The sequence below is a fragment of the Metopolophium dirhodum genome, chromosome 2 (genome assembly GCF_019925205.1).
Source record: "Metopolophium dirhodum isolate CAU chromosome 2, ASM1992520v1, whole genome shotgun sequence".
NCBI lineage: Eukaryota > Metazoa > Arthropoda > Insecta > Hemiptera > Aphididae > Metopolophium > Metopolophium dirhodum.
The window spans coordinates 13,541,212-13,558,076 of NC_083561.1; the positions used below are offsets into that span (position 1 = coordinate 13,541,212).

The following is a 16,865-nucleotide window of genomic DNA, read 5'->3' on the forward strand; positions in this document are numbered from 1 at the left end:
CCAGTCTCTAATGAGACATCACAGCATTCCGGCAGAGAGAAAATATTCACATACATTTTTTATATGGGCAAGTTTCAATTGTATTTTTGTTTAAAAACTTACAATGTTAACTTACTGACGATTTACTGACTGTAAATGTAGGTGATAAATTTAGTGAATTAAGACTTTCATTTACAATATGTCAATAAAATAGGTATACCTACAATTAACAATTAATTGTATTTTTTTTTTATATAATGCATGGACAATAAGTATAGACACTTACACTCATAACAGTGATAAGTTATACAACTTTCAGCAGCCGTAGAATGTGTTATAATAGATATTAACAGATTATAAAAAAAAAATGCATACAACAGGTTACAGATAGGTTATAGGTACCTATATTGCATTACTTACTATTTACTACTATTGATTATAAATAAAATTAGCATTTATAATCAATTTTACCACCCGTCTATAACCTATATATCAAAACCGTAATTGGATTTTGTATAGGCACACGTGGACCGTGCTTACATTTGTAAATTCATTATACACTGTATAATGTATTTAGGTAATTGAATACTGTAATTCATTAAGTACCAGCTAAGTCATAATAAGTTTATTATTGATATATTATACAAATATTAATGTTACGTATTACATAATAATAATAATTTATTTAGCTTGAAGTTTCGCCGTTAGATAAATAATTATGTTAAGACAATATTATATTATTTGTAGATAAATTACGCAAAGCAAAAAAAAATTACACGATCCATTTACCTTTATGTGTATTGTATATTATAAATATAAATATTAGTTCGCGCGTAATGATTATATAGTAATAAAAATATAATAATACGTATATACTTTATACTTTATACCTAGGTATATAAATTATTGCAGATACGATAAAAATAAATTGCACGTTATAAAAATTGGCAAATCTCCGTCCCGTAGGCCGACAGATGGAGTGCGCGGCCGTCGACCCGCCGCCGCAGCCGTCCGGCTCAGCTGACCGCCGCAGCAGAAGTCCCTCCGCCCCTGCTTTTCCAGATCGTGACCGCCCACCCGTCGCGTTGCGGCGGCGCCCCCGACGATGTGCATTGCCCGCGAATTCGTCAGTCAGTCGTGCCGTTCACACCCGGTTGAACTGTACGCGTGTTGCCGTTTATCGACGCCGCTGCCGCTGTCGTCGTATTCGTATTTTTAACATCGGTTAAAATAATAATTAATATATTATTATAAAAATAATTTTAGACGAGGAAATGTACGAAAATTTCAACTGTTGATTCCGCGAGTTTTTCGTCCGTCGGGTGTGCGGTCATTTTTTCCAATTTCGATAAATTATTGTTTTCACGCGTGTTTTTGAGTTAAGTTCCGGAAACGCAGTAGTAAAAATATAAAAGTACGTGTATTGTATTTTAATAATAATATACATACGTCGCCGTGTCGCGGGCGGTCGCGCAAGTGTCTACAACAGTTTCCGATCGTGTTTCCGCGCATCACCGTGCATAATATACATATTATACACATAATATTAAATAATTAGGAGATACCTTTAAGTCCGTCGTCAAGCCGCCCACACCTCCGAGCCCGACATGCGGAGGTTTTTGTTGGCGGTAATCGTGTTGTCGGCGCACCGTCGGTGGGACGGATGCGCCTACCCGACGTCTGCAGAGTCAGCTGCAGACGGGGAATGCCGCGTGGCCGTACAACAGTTCCGGTCAGTCGGCCTGTACGACACGCCGACGTCGCGGATCGACCAAGGTAAGCGCCGTCGTTCATTTTCGGTTTAATATTCGTATAGATATTATGTATATTATATAGGTACGTCTTATACTATCATCATAATACTCGGACTATTTATATTATCATACGTATTCGTGTCAGCGGCGTGTCGAGCTTTACGAGAGCCAATGCCCACGAGCGAGTCGAAACGATTATTATTGTACCTACCTTCGTATATTATACAGTACCTATATACAAGCCACTTCACCTGCAGCAGGTCGTTCCCATTGATAATATAGAGAAATGTATATGATATAAGACTTGCCTATATACTGCATAAGGTTCTATGATCGGAATGGCAGCCAACTGTCCCGATCTAGCTGCTACTGTACTACCTTGCCGTGGTGTCACTTAACATTATTAGTATCTACAAATCTAAGCACAAAACAATTTAGCTGATAATATTCTCTACCTATTTATTCATCTATACGGATAAAATTGTTTCAAAATTTTTTTTTTTATTTAATTGGAAATTCAGTGACAATATTAAATGCGCATTACCCTTGTCCCTCCTTCCACCACCCGAACAATGGCTCACGATAAATATCGTGGTTCGTTGACTTCACCTCCCCCGCAACTGTTTCTGTACACATATGTGCTGTTTCATGCTGCAGTGATTCGTCCCGCGATCGGGTTGTGACAAACCTGTAATGTCAACTTGTCTTACTTCGTCCCAATAGATAGAATGCTTACTCGTAAGACTGTAAAAGCATACAGGTACATTTCCTCTGACCGTTATAGATGTAGATATATGGATACAGTAATCATATAGGTAGGTTTAAAATATATCGTGCTTGATACTTAAATAGTTATTGATTCTTAATATTTTCAATTTTGTAACTGTATACATATTAAATTTTAAATTTAAGTATTTACTCTGGATCAACTTTTCAACTGTTGATTTATTTTTGTCTGGTATGGTAAAATATATTGGTACAATATTATGAAATCGAACGATCAGTATTGATGATCGTCCCACTTAATGATACTTTCTTATCACGAGTACCTAGGTTTTATTATCTCATTAGAATAGTAGCCCAAAATGGTATGTTTAATATTATTTTTCATAAACGTTTCACTTATGCAGTACCTAACTGTATAAAGCGATACAATTAAATTTACAATCGTGGTCTTAAAAAAACTATAATCACTATTTAATATTCACTAAAAATTAATATAATACCATGTTCCTATTTGTATACGGAAACAAACATATTTTGAAATTAGAATACTCAGACATTGCAATTTTCAAGAATAATGTAAATTTGTATGCTTGTGTATACTTACAACATTTGATTTTATTAATTTGGTAAACTTATAATTTGGATTATCGTTTGAAGATAAATTCTTACAAATTGTTTACGTGTTCACAAAGCTTCCTTACGCATACCTAATAGGAGCGTAATGTGTACGTTATCTAATTATTTATATTTATTAAATCTTAAATAATATTAGTTACATGAATATTAAAATTAAAAACTATAAAAGATGTACCTGTAAATACTATACTTATCACTTATCAGTTATCACTCACAAATGCTATGTTTACATAGTTACAGTGGCATAGTCAGTGGTACTAAGGGGGCTGAAGCACCTCCCTCCACTGAAAATTCAGAAATAATTAAAAATGCTTTCAGTGTTTTATGGAAGTATTACGCAAGACGTAACCATCTATTAAAATTGTAACTTATGAAGGTTGCTGCAAAACTAAAATGTTATATTCATACGGTCTCGGTATACCAAATTTATAAGGAATCCTATAGTTAAGGTTATCCCCTTTCCAAAAAATGAGAAAAATCCTGGCCATGCCACTGCGTAGTTAAAATTGAAAATTACCTAATGTAATATAATATACGTAAATTATTGTTTTTCAATTTTAAGAACTATTCTGGAATGGTAGATTGAGTGTTATAGTACCACAATATTATATTGATTCATCTGAAATAATGGTTACACACTGCAGTAATAGAGTTTAACCAACTATAAAATCTCGTCTTTATTTCTTTTCATTCGGGTTCTTTTTTTACGACAAGAAGTTACTTTCTTTTTACTTTTTGAGTTGAGTTTAGTTTATAAAAATGTGATAACAAAGACTTCTTAGTTAAAAAAACATCAACAAAATAAAATAATAAATAGCGATGCTTTTCTTCTTTTCGTTTTTAGGTTAACTAAAAAGTTGAGTTAAACTTTACCAATAAAAACATAAATAACAATAATAGTGATTTTAATTATATTAAGTTATATCTTTATAGGATGATTTTGATCATTTATGGAATTTGCTGTTTTTAGTTGAATATTATTTTTCAGACAAAATTTCCATAATAATTTATTACGTATGTACATCATGTTAACCTCAGGGGTGTGTTCATCTCTGTAAAAAAAAGGTACTGAACAGTGAATTCCTAATTGAACACGTCGCGTTGGATTTTGTTTTTTTTTTTGTAAATTATACCACAATGACTTCATTATTCCATGGTAACAGGGACTATGTAATCGTGATCTCGTGTTCTCTGTATAAAATTATATTATTGCCGTACAGGTCAGCCGCCTCCCATTAATTCAACTAAAACACGGTAACCACAAGCGCCGGCGCGATTAACGTACACGCGTCATATACGTGTAACTGAATCCAATATTACGGGAGCATATACTGTAGAATGAAGGGTCGAGGAAACTTGTGATTAACATATTAATTCTAATAAAAACGACAAATTACGGAGTGGTCAATTATAAGTAATCATCTCGCATTAGTCGTATTCTTAAGAACATATTCCCAGTATGAAAAAACAAATGGCCATACAACTTATAAGTACTGTAAATATTATTGTAGAAGAGAAAAAAAATACAGTTTGTATAACAATATGTTATTTATAAACAATGTGGATGAATCAATCATAATCAAAACATATTAACGGACACATTTATTAATTAGTTATTTAGCATGCTTCGTACATATATGTACCTAATCAGTGTACATTTATTGCAGATGTTCCATTCTGAATTTGATATTTGAATAAAGATTTTCATTGTGTAGGTATAAGATGTGTTGCGTTTGGTATTTTGATTTGTCATGAATTTGAGCTTTTGTCCGAGTTTCTGTTAAGTTTAAAAAAAAATATCTCTGTAATAAATTGCGTTCAAATTTGTAGTAGGTACTAAAAAGGATGGTTCAAACACTACCCACAGTAGTGCTATACGTGGGCAGTATATTATGAGTTTGAAATTGAATGCCGTATAAACAGAAAAAGTTAGGCGACCAAAATATGCCCAAACAACTAAAACTCTATAAAATAACGAATATTATCACAGGACATACGTGCTATTGGGACTTAGGTGGGGACATCGTTGTTTGGCCGACTTCCCGTGGCTGATTGCCAACCGGACCAAGTGGGCGCGGACAATATTTTCATGCATTAGCCAAAATTAAAAAAAGTAATTCGGCCGGTCACTAAAAGTTACTTCATCACCAATATATGGTCACTAAAGAATTTTACGTCTTAATAAAATCTCATTGCTAACAATGCACTCGAAATTATTTTAATTAATATTATACTCTTTTCAAATAAAAATCCATTCCACAATATTTTATGTTGGTTTCGTCAACGTTGGCTGCAAGACAAAGCATGAATTTAAATAATTATGTAATAAAAACAATTTACATAAAATAAGTGATTAAATTATATAGTTCAACAGCCGTGACATCTTTAATAAAATTGCCGTTTTCCGAGGATTTTAAGTATTTATTTATAGTATACCTATTTACAGTTGACTATAACTTAAGTATAATAATTACCTGTAGGTACTAAAATATGTTGTGATTCAAACTGATCAAGTTTTTTTTAACAATGAAAACTAAACTATTGTATTTTAATATCGTTGAGAGGACCGAATAATAATTATAATTCTCGGTCAAATAATTAAAATTATAGGAAACTAGTATCGAAATGATTATAGCCTATAGGTACTCAAAATTTAAATATATATGAATTAAAAGTTGTATAACCATACAATAGGTAATATAAAAACAACCATTCATGTCAGAACATCCGCTCCAGAATTGCAGTCATATTATAATAGCCTATTTAGGATTCCAGTGTTTGTCACGTCTGTGTGTAAAACAATGTAGAATTAAAGTGGGAACGAGCCAAATAACTCTGCAATTGTCTGTACAGTTAATAATAGGAAGGCGGATTTATTGGTCTTAAAAAATTCCTTATATGCATTTTGGTCGATAAAAAGAAGACGTTTCATTTAAAACTCATCCGGGAAGTCGGCCAAATGGATTTATCAATGTTGTAAATAGTACAACACGGTATGGTAAATGGTAATATTATTTAAAAGCTTTTCAACATTATTTATGACGTTACGCTTTATTACTTGTGTGATGATTTGATGACGTTCAAATCTAAAATTACAGGGTCGTCAACAGTAGGTACATTTCTCGTATATATTATGGTTTTAAAATAATAATAACATTATAAGTCTGGTTGTAAATGTTTAATAGTCTACTGTACGAAACACCCTTTGGTGTAGTCGTATTCGTACACATATTACATAGGATTATGACTGTATAATACTTCCGCAATGCGAGGACGGTTTGAGATAATATAATAATAATACACGGAATTACGTAGTTCGATCCGGTGTGGATTAAAATATCTTATTGAAACGATAAGTACGTTTATGTCCTATATAATAATAATAATAATAATATAATACTCGTTTATTCTCGAGCAACGCGAATCCACTATTTATATTTATTATATATTCTTTACACAATAGGTATTGTGTGACAACCGTGGAAATCGTTGCATAGCGCCAGACCTAACTACTGTGGCGCAACCAGTGAGGGGGTCTCTATAGGTTCTAGACCTCTTCCCTTGAAGTATAGGTATTTGAGTATTTATATCAAGTGGTAAATTTTATTTAGTATTAATTTAAATTGCAGGGAACAAAAATATAATGCCGAGCTTTTGCGGGCTTCACTCCCCCCTCAACTCTCCAACCACAAAAAATATAATGTAAAGACATTTTGTTTATTGGCATTCATACGTCGTGTTTCGTATTGGTTTTATTTGTTCAAGCTACGCAATGCACCACGCGCTGTACTTTATACTTTTGAGACCATATATAGTATCCTTCGAACAAAGTGACTTTGTGCGGGTCAAAATAAAACTAAACGCGAGTCAAAACTGAAAAAGTGAATCACGCGTACAACGTATAAATGTAGTCCTTTCGTCGGTATTGTAAAAATGAAAAACTCTTTATGTACACTCGTCCTTTTCCCCGCATATAACATTATTTGTATCTACCTACTTGTAATGTACACTCGACACGCAATATTTTCGTATATCCATTATTTTGCACGCACACGTAATGGTGTTACGAGTTTATGACTTGTGTACATCAATACAGGCACAATACGGAGTATAGGTACATTACGCGCAATAACAATAATAACACTGACATCCATGATAGGCGTGTCTACGGATCGTGCCTATCATGCACATACACCATCTGCGAAATTTGACAAGCCATTTAGGCATGTGAATAAATATAATATCAATAATAATAGTAACTCCGGTTTCTTTTAAATGTTAATAATTTTTCCTTTCATTTTTATCCATTTGTATTATTTATACTTTGTTTTCAGTACCTATATTATACTCACAATATAAGGTAATGATATATTTTTTTCTTCAAAATTTGGGTGATGCCAAACTCGTTATCTCCACTTGGTTTCACATTCGTGTATTGATGAGCTTGTGTACTATCAACAAATATAAGGTCTGGACACGGCTATGCAGTGCCTTGACATCTATTACATGAATCGTCACGACTTAAATACAGCTGGTGCCTATAAACGCTATACCTATTTCAATATCATCAACGACACGTCTCCCAACAGCATCCATATACATCAATACATGTATAAATATATAGTCGGTATTCTGGTATTCGTGTAACCGGACGTCCGGACCACGGTCCCCACCAAAGTCTACCCCTCCGGTTATACGATATTGTTATTATTATTACACGTGGTGCCTGGCGCTCTGGTCAAAGCGACCGGTGGTGCTGGCGGTTCGCCGTAGGAGACCGGTGCACACACACACACACACACACACACGCATACATAAGCACACGTTTAAAGCGCGTGAAAAGGTGTATGCGCGCGCGCGCATGTGTGTGTGTGTGTGTGTGTGTGATACGGTGGCGGTGTGGTGCTCAACGGGGTGGCGGCGGCGGCGGGGCAACACACACACACACTCTCACCGGTGCATTCCATTAGGTCTGGCAACGATGGTTTTTAAACGCCGGTGGCCCGCCGCCGCCGCCGTACACGTACACCTCCCACGCGGTATATACCTGTCCACCCGTCCTCCTACCCCCCGCCGTGCGTGTCCCTGAATCGCGCCGCGGACGGAGCACCGGACACCCGAAACTTGTATAATAATAATATTATTATTATTATGTTCCCACGATGAGTCGAAAGCGACGACCACCGCTGCTGCCGCCGCCGCCGACTTTGGCTGTGTAATAAGTATATTATATGTATACCCCGCTCCCGTCACTCCCTCCCATCAAACATTTATATTACATACCCCTGTTCCACGTTTTATTTTTTACGGGAATTGTTTCCATCGGATATTTTAATCAATGTGACGTCATACACGATCACTTGACATGCTATTCAAATCCCCGAAAACGAATTTGGTGTGTGGGTATATTATCATATGTTTAGATCTTTCTGAGCAAGGTTCAGCAAATTAAATTTTACCCAAAAACGATTATTGTTTGTGGCGTAAAAATGTACAACTTGGCTCATTGGGAGGGGTAACCCATTCCTACGGTAACCGACCAACCCAGTGATACCGGTATCGTCGGGGCTTTTCGCGAAGTTTATTAAATTTATTTTCCGGGCACTCGTGGTCGATTTCCGTCTTCCGTTTTCGAGTCACGCACGCCACCGCCGCCTTCGTCGAATAATGTAAATCTATTGCACGTGCTTAGGAATGCCATTCGAGCGTTAGACAGCCGCCATCGATGGCTGTAGATCGGGTTAAACGATCGTGTGCGTACACATACGTGTGCCGGTCAATGAGTATGACATTAAGACGATATATTCTTTTGATAATAGAATATATTACGTTATTAGTCATTATTACTGCTTATTATAATATATATATTATTATTATGACGTGTTGGTTGCGCAGTCGTTAATCTGGGAGAAAAAAACACCGAAGACTCTCGCTTTATAGCTGCTTCATCACTTTACACAATATAATACATATAAGTGTATCTTGTGTTGTATATACCAAACTACGTATTTAATATCGGGAGACGAGTAATCCAACGCTTCGGCGATTAAAAACCATTGGAAATTCTATTAATTGTGACTTTCGAAATTTATCATTATTTAATTCAATAATTCTTATGATGCAAATGTCATGTTATACGTACCTACCATAAAAATAGTATGTTAAAATAATAAAATACATTGACTTATTTTTAGTATTCGAACTTCTTTTCTTAGATAGTTAAATCCAATGTCTAGATGTTTATTATGGGGAATCTAGTACAGTTATATTGCGGACCTAGGCGAGCTACGAGATATTTTTCGTAATTTAATAATTATTTCCTGTGTATACCATTTCTATGCGGTTATTTGTGTCGTTGAAAAAGGAATTCAAACATTCCGTATTAATAGTGACTATTCTCAATGTAAGTATGTGTGTGCTCTGCAAGATCATTCGGGAGGCGCTGAGTCAGCAGTTTGTCTCGATTGTTACGCGGGCACTATCTTTGGAAAAGTATTTTGCATTGTCCCTATATAGGTGCTTTATAAATAATGGAGGCTTTTCTTGTTATTTTTTTTCTTTTGGAGACATATTTTAGGTTTTAACTTTTAATTGGCATACCCTTTCTAATCAGTTAAAATAAATACGTAAAAATTATAGAGCACGGAACACCTGGACATAAATCCCACATTATAATGATGTATACCTAGACTTAATTTTTGTATATAAAATATCAAGACAATGATTATAAATGTGTAAAAGCGGCAGGGTTTTAGTTTTTGCCATTAATTTATAGTTGGCTTTATAATCGGCATGACTACTGATTTTGAGATTATACTTAGTCTTCGTGGTCTTGTACAGACCTAACATATAGTAAATAGAGATGAATATTATAATAAACGCATATACTATACCCATACATTTTATACATAATGTACGTGACTATGTGAGATTGTGAGGATGATTATGATTTATTATGCAATAGGTAGACGAGTTGATAAATTTGTTTAGTATTCTGTGGATTTATTTGTAGGTAGGTATATGGTATAATAATACACATAATATGCCTAAATAAGTACTGAAAACCCCTATTAAGTATTTAATCAATTTTAAATTTATTGGTTTATATAGAATCTGAGTATCTGACGTATGTACTACGCAACAACCAAATGCTTATTTTTTAAAAGAGGCAAAATAATTTTTTTTTAATTTATGTTTTGTCTATTCATTCTAACTTGACTGAAATTAATGTTTTTGTTTCAAGTGTGACCAGATTTATAATGGGTATTCTTAATCTTCGAAAGTTGTTCACATTTTGGATAATGATAAAAAAAATGTTTGTTTGATTCGTTCCTCGCTAATTCTATAATATATAGACATTTTCGGCATGGAGTTTGTTACATTTTATTTTTAATTAGTAAACAAACAATTAGGTAGGTATCTATAAACGTATATATAGTATATACCTACTAATGCACAAATAATTATTATCATAGTGTTCAGTGTTCACAGCATACCTACCATATAATAGCAACATTTTATAATGTGAAATTAACTTATCGTGACTTCCGTCATTTCATTATATTATATAAAAGCTGTATCATACTACAACGATAGTTCATATACAAACTTTGCGTGTACTATAATATTATTTTGATGAATGTTTAAAGTTTAGACGTGGTAAGTTATGTGTTTCTCTGATTGATTGAAAAGTTATACCTATCAGGCAGGCTATTATACATAAATATAATTTACAGGTCTGTGTATAGCATTATTTTATCGTGCTAGAAATTTCAAGTTCTATAATAATATGATATCACTTTAAATAACTTAATTTTTACAACCACTTCTTAGTATGTTGGTATATATATTTAAGATAAACTATAATCAGTGGCGAATATAGGCATACAAATTTTATTAGCGCCCTCTTCTCCCCCAACGAGAAATTGAAACTACCTTCTATCTATATTATATAGTATCAATTATGATCCTTATACATGTAATATTGAATATATTTTTTAGAAAGTAAATAATAATACATATGGGGAGGGGGGCATTGTCAAAATTAGAAAACTGCCAAATCTTAATAATGGAGACATTTATATTATCATTTTCTGGACATGATATAATTTTTATTGGTTATTTTTGAGCTATTTATAGAGATTTGAATTTTATTTTTTTAAGTCAAAATCTTGGAAGTTATGATCTAGTATATTATACATTAGTATTTAGTACATCAAAACTCATATGTTATATTTTAGGTTGTAGCTGATAAAATATAATTACTGCAATAATTAATGTCGCGCCGCCCCATAGGGTATATTAATATACATAGTCCATTAGACCCGTATGAAAACAGTTTTACATTTTTCTATTTTATTTCTGTTAAGAAAACAAAAAAGATTTTTAAAACTGTTAATTTATAGTACTTTTAAGTACACGCGTACAGCGGTACAGTGTGTCATAGTTTTAAAGTTTTTTGACACAAAAAATAAAAATATACGTATCGACAATATTTAAATTTAATTTTGTTACCTATAGGTACTTGGGAGATGATTAATAAGTTACTTCACCAACAAAATACTTACATATCCATCACTGGTATTTATTGATCACTGGGTATAGATTAACATTTTTCTGCCCAGGACATTTTTTTACCCCAGTCCCTCACCCTCCCCAACCACTAAATGTGCAACTGCCTACTATAATTATACATATTTTCAATTATTTTGATTACTGTTTGATTGCGTATACAATATAATGTAGACACGTATTGTCACATGTATATTATAATGTATTCATGGTATTATATTGTCATCATTACGGTCTAGTTTATTATGATTGTAAATTTGTAATCCATAATGAATTGAATAAAATAATGTTCATTAAAGCATGCGCGTATTTGTCAATTGTACACAAATAATTAGTAGTTTGTTGTACCAATTTCTCATAGTAAACATAATAAATATGCATAGTACAATATAATGTATAATTTATTTTTTAAGCCGCTATTGTTTTCATTTTTAAGTTGTTATTACCGTGTAAACACGATCAGTAATTAATTCGTCCATTGTGAATGCATATAATACGAGTGTATTAGGTGTACACATCATTTGAACATTTCATTCAAAATTAGTAGTTTTTGATTATATTTTTAGAACATTCCGACTACGTTATTATTACAGTAATAAATATAATAATATGTACTTATAATACAAACTTATCAAATTCACAGGATATCAACTATCAATTGAACATGCGTATTTGATAATTTTAAGGTCACGGATCTATGATTTGTCGAGAATAATGTCCTATCTATACATTGTGTCGTTGGTATGGTATTACTATTACACACGTGAATATTAATTAATAATTATGTAGACAACACGCACATGTACATATATGCCATAATACTATATCACATCATACCTATACAGTTCCGGATTAAGGCTGTAGTCACTTTTCGTACACAAGCTTACCAATTACCATATTTATGCATGAATATTAATTGCATAATACATTCAAATATTATATTATCTGCATTCTACATAATATAATATGTCATATTATAAAGTTTATTTTTCGATCAAATCAACTATTTTTTAAAAGAATTATGTCGTATACATCCACTTATTATTATTACTTACTATTATAGAAATGTAAGTCATAAGCGAAAAAAAAAGTTTTTGCTTTAAAATCGGTTCGTATATCAAGTATAATATACAGCCACATAATATTATATTATGCTCATATTATATAAAATATTATCGATAACGATACAGACCCGATTAGTTATACTGAAGTTAAATTATTAAATTGTTAAATTGTTAGTTTAGAATTTTAAATAAAAAAACACCGAACGGTTTCATATTTTCGTATCCTTTCGGCTTTCGTCGAGCTGTTTAAGTGGATAACACGTCGCGAGTTGAAATTAAACTCGAAGTGTATATTATTTTACGTATAAATTACTGTCGTCGCTTCATTTCTTGTTTACGACTATATACTACATATCCAACTGCCAAAAGAAAACTCAACAGAAATAGAAGGTATCCTAATAATAGTCGCGGTGATAAATTCATGAAATTATACTATACATTACGACCGCGACGGTTCAGCTTGGATTAATAATTATATTATGTAACTCGTAAGTCACACATATTGACAGACAAGAGGAACAGTTATAGGTATATGTAACACTAGAATAATAACAATGTGTTATGTTTGCTGTTGAAAACAGATTAAAAATTTTAATTATGAAGAAAAAAAGTTTTAAAAAAAACGCATGAAGTATTATATTTATATACTTGTGTCTTGTAATAATAGCATTAAAATAAAATATATGATACTTGAAGAAAAATAATATACAATATAGCATAGAAACGCAACGAACAAAAGATAAGTAGCTAGACTATAATGTATCTATATATGACTAAATGATTGCAAAGTATGCATGATAACATTGTGTCGCTAAAAAATAAGTTATTTTCCCTCTCAATTCTAATCTAATACCTACATAGTCGCACAGTGCATAAATATCTTTACTTCAATGAATTGCCCTTAAGCTCATCGTGGTAATGTCGTTTTTTTAAAGTGTCTGTCGACTGTATAAATATCTTTTTATTAATTGTATTTACTCGAAAAAATAATATGATGAGAGGCCTCTAGTATATTTTAGTGTAGTTTGGTTTTTTTTAGTTCGCCAAATTAAATGTATACATGTGGACACTAGAGATAGAAATCATCATCGATTACTTATTATTATTATAGTTATAGTATATAATATTATAAATTATCGTTTTCCGACCAACACTGGACCGTTGTAGTAGAGAAAAGGTTGGAACGTTTAAAAATAGGTACTATATAATTTAAATTATATATTTATCGCTCATATTATTATGCTAATATATCGTTTATACTCGTATAATACAAAATATAATATTAATTAGTAATTACCATTACGAGTACAACACACACACATAATATACACTTCATGTCGGCAGGGTGTATTACCAGATATACAGTAATTTAAAATTCGTTATACCTGCAGTGGTTCTACGGCAACGACGGCGGTCAATGATCTCTCTCTCTCTCTCTCTCTTTCTGTCTACGGCCAGTTGTACCGAAAACGCCCGAGTGCGCGTACATCGCGTATAGCGTACCTATACAACAGTGAAAACGGTTTGTTGGAAAAACTATACACACCGTGTCTGACCGACGACAGTGGTGGCGACAGTTACGAGTGTATACCTATAATACACACACATGGCGGACTACGTGTCAAAGATGTGCGAGGACGCCGAACCTTTGCGCACCGAATCATTATATTATATTATTTATGTATATAACATAATATTATATATATATATATATATAAAGAAGAGAACTAAATAATAAGGAAAAAAAATTGTATTCCCTCCGCCCGATTATATGTCCTATTGTCATTTCTAGACGTTCAAGGCCCACGCTGCAGCCGCAGTGTGTATATTATTATTACTATATTATCATGTATATGTATTCTATCCTCTGTGATGAACGCCGAAACCACCGTCCATAATGTGATTTTCTGCTCGTCTCACCCACGCTGCAGCAGCACTACATACGTTTTCCCTATTTTTACACACACACGCACGCGGTTAGACGAAACGGATTGGAGAAAAAAAACAAATGACGTAATTTCTATTATTATTATATATATATTTTTACAATGAAATCGTAATTTCGCTCTTTGTTCAAAGATCAATTGATGTGTATTGGACGACAGTTGTCGTAGTTCTACCCAGCTATCCGATAACCACCCCCTCCCCTCCACATACAGAAGTCCAATTTGATTTTGAAGGACTTGTTGCGTAAGTCTTACGTTTATACCTATTATATATAGCTCCTATAGTACACGCGTAATAACTAATAATAATAGACAATATTATAGTTCCCGGCTTTTAATGACGAGCATGTTATCTGAATTCCCGAAAAATCGCAGCGAATGAGTCCGTATCACATGTTTTGTTTTTAAAAAACCGACAAAAGGAAAAAAATCATATAAATGCTACAATGTTTATGTTTACAAATTATATACATTAAACTAATGGTCATATTATTACACTCGTGTTACTGTAATATAATAATATTATTTATAATGTATTTAAACTATTATATGATTTATGAACACGAAAAAAAAACCGTTTAAGCAGTTACGCACGCGAAGAACCCGGAGGACTCGTAGAGATAACATGACGTACAATATAATATATATATTTATTCAAGAGGCGGTTCCCGTAATACATTTGGGCTGGAAGCGCAAGTCTTAATGCTATTTACTTTGGGCTTATACACGCGTGTAATATTATTATACTGCACAGCTGTGTGTTGTACTAATGTGTATTTGTTCTTTTAGCGTTTTTCAATCGATTTGCCGCAAAATATGTAGTACGAGTATAACATTATATTTTCACAATGACCAATAATGACTAATATTCGTTAAACACCGTCGGTAGATAATATGTACCAGGTACCTATATTATGATAATATAATAATATTATTGTCGTGCACTCGTGTAGTTGTGTTGTGGGAAATTCAAAACTCTATTTACATTATAATTACAGCACTGCACTCGGGTTTGTTTGACTGGGTTGGTGTAATAATAATAATAATATTATTATTAAGTATATTATAGTTTTCGGAGTCGCAGATGGAAAACGGCTCTCGCCGTCCGTCCGTCACACGCTTGGCCTTCGGTCACCGGCCTGCCGCAGTGATATTATATACGGCAACAATATCGATATATAAATGGTCGGCTTTGGCCGTTTTGCATACAGTTTAACGCATTATTCTATTATTTTTTTGAGAAAATTAGCGTACTCAAATTCGTCCCCCGTTCACCTGTAACCATCAACCGAGACAGTTTTCAGCGCGCGTCCGATATTTAGATTCGTTGCGACTTATGATCGCCCGCGATGTTTGATCTCTCTGCGATCAACTCACAAAATATATTTAAAATAATAATAATAATAATAATATTCGAGGACTCTATTCGATCACTACACGCGAAATTATTTTATTATTTTGATAGGTAGGCGCATCTGTATTATACATAATATACCGATATTACATGGAGACACCGTTTTGTACGATCGTCTGCATCGTCACCATACACGCAGCCACCCAGTTGGACCGCGTTCGGTGCGTTATATTTATAAATACAAAGGTGTGGGAATTAATTAGTTAAAAAGCTATTTTTTGTTTGCTTTTGATTTTAATTATTATAGTTAATTAATTTTCTAATCAACTTAAATACATAATAAATTAAATAGTATCTATTGTAATAACTTTGCCTTTCCCAGTTGATTTAAAATTATTATACATTTAGCTAAAAATCAAGTTTATACATAACTTAAGTTACAACAAATTAATAATTTATTTTTCGCTTAATCATTCTTTATACAATTATTTTAAATAAAAATAAATAAATAAATATGTCTTAACTAAAAATAATTTATTTGATACTAAATGTGAAACCTACTAACCTGTAATATCCTTAACCGTCACAATAGCTAGTACGCAATAAGAATTACGATTTATTTTTAGTAAAATATTTATTTATTATTCACAACAAATTAAAAGTAGCATAGCTATCACTTATATATTATGTTTGACCAATATTGAAAAAAAAACGTGAACTCATTTTTATTTAATATTTTTATTTATATTAATTTTAAACTTTTTCAACTTTATGAGTTTAATGCATTATTATTTATTTTATTTGTTAACTATATCAACTTATAACTCAGCGTACA

At 32.6% G+C, this 16,865-nt stretch overlaps 1 protein-coding gene across 1 annotated transcript in view; it reads left to right on the forward strand.

The window, feature by feature from the left end:
- Positions 1–1,102: 1,102 nt before the first annotated feature.
- Positions 1,103–16,865, forward strand: part of LOC132938233 (division abnormally delayed protein) — an 86,249-nt gene continuing 70,486 nt past the window's right edge. Inside the window, exon 1 of the mRNA XM_061004951.1 lies at positions 1,103–1,755. Coding sequence (XP_060860934.1) covers positions 1,587–1,755 — 169 coding nt within the window. The 5' untranslated portion in view covers positions 1,103–1,586. The remainder of the gene's footprint in view (positions 1,756–16,865) is intronic.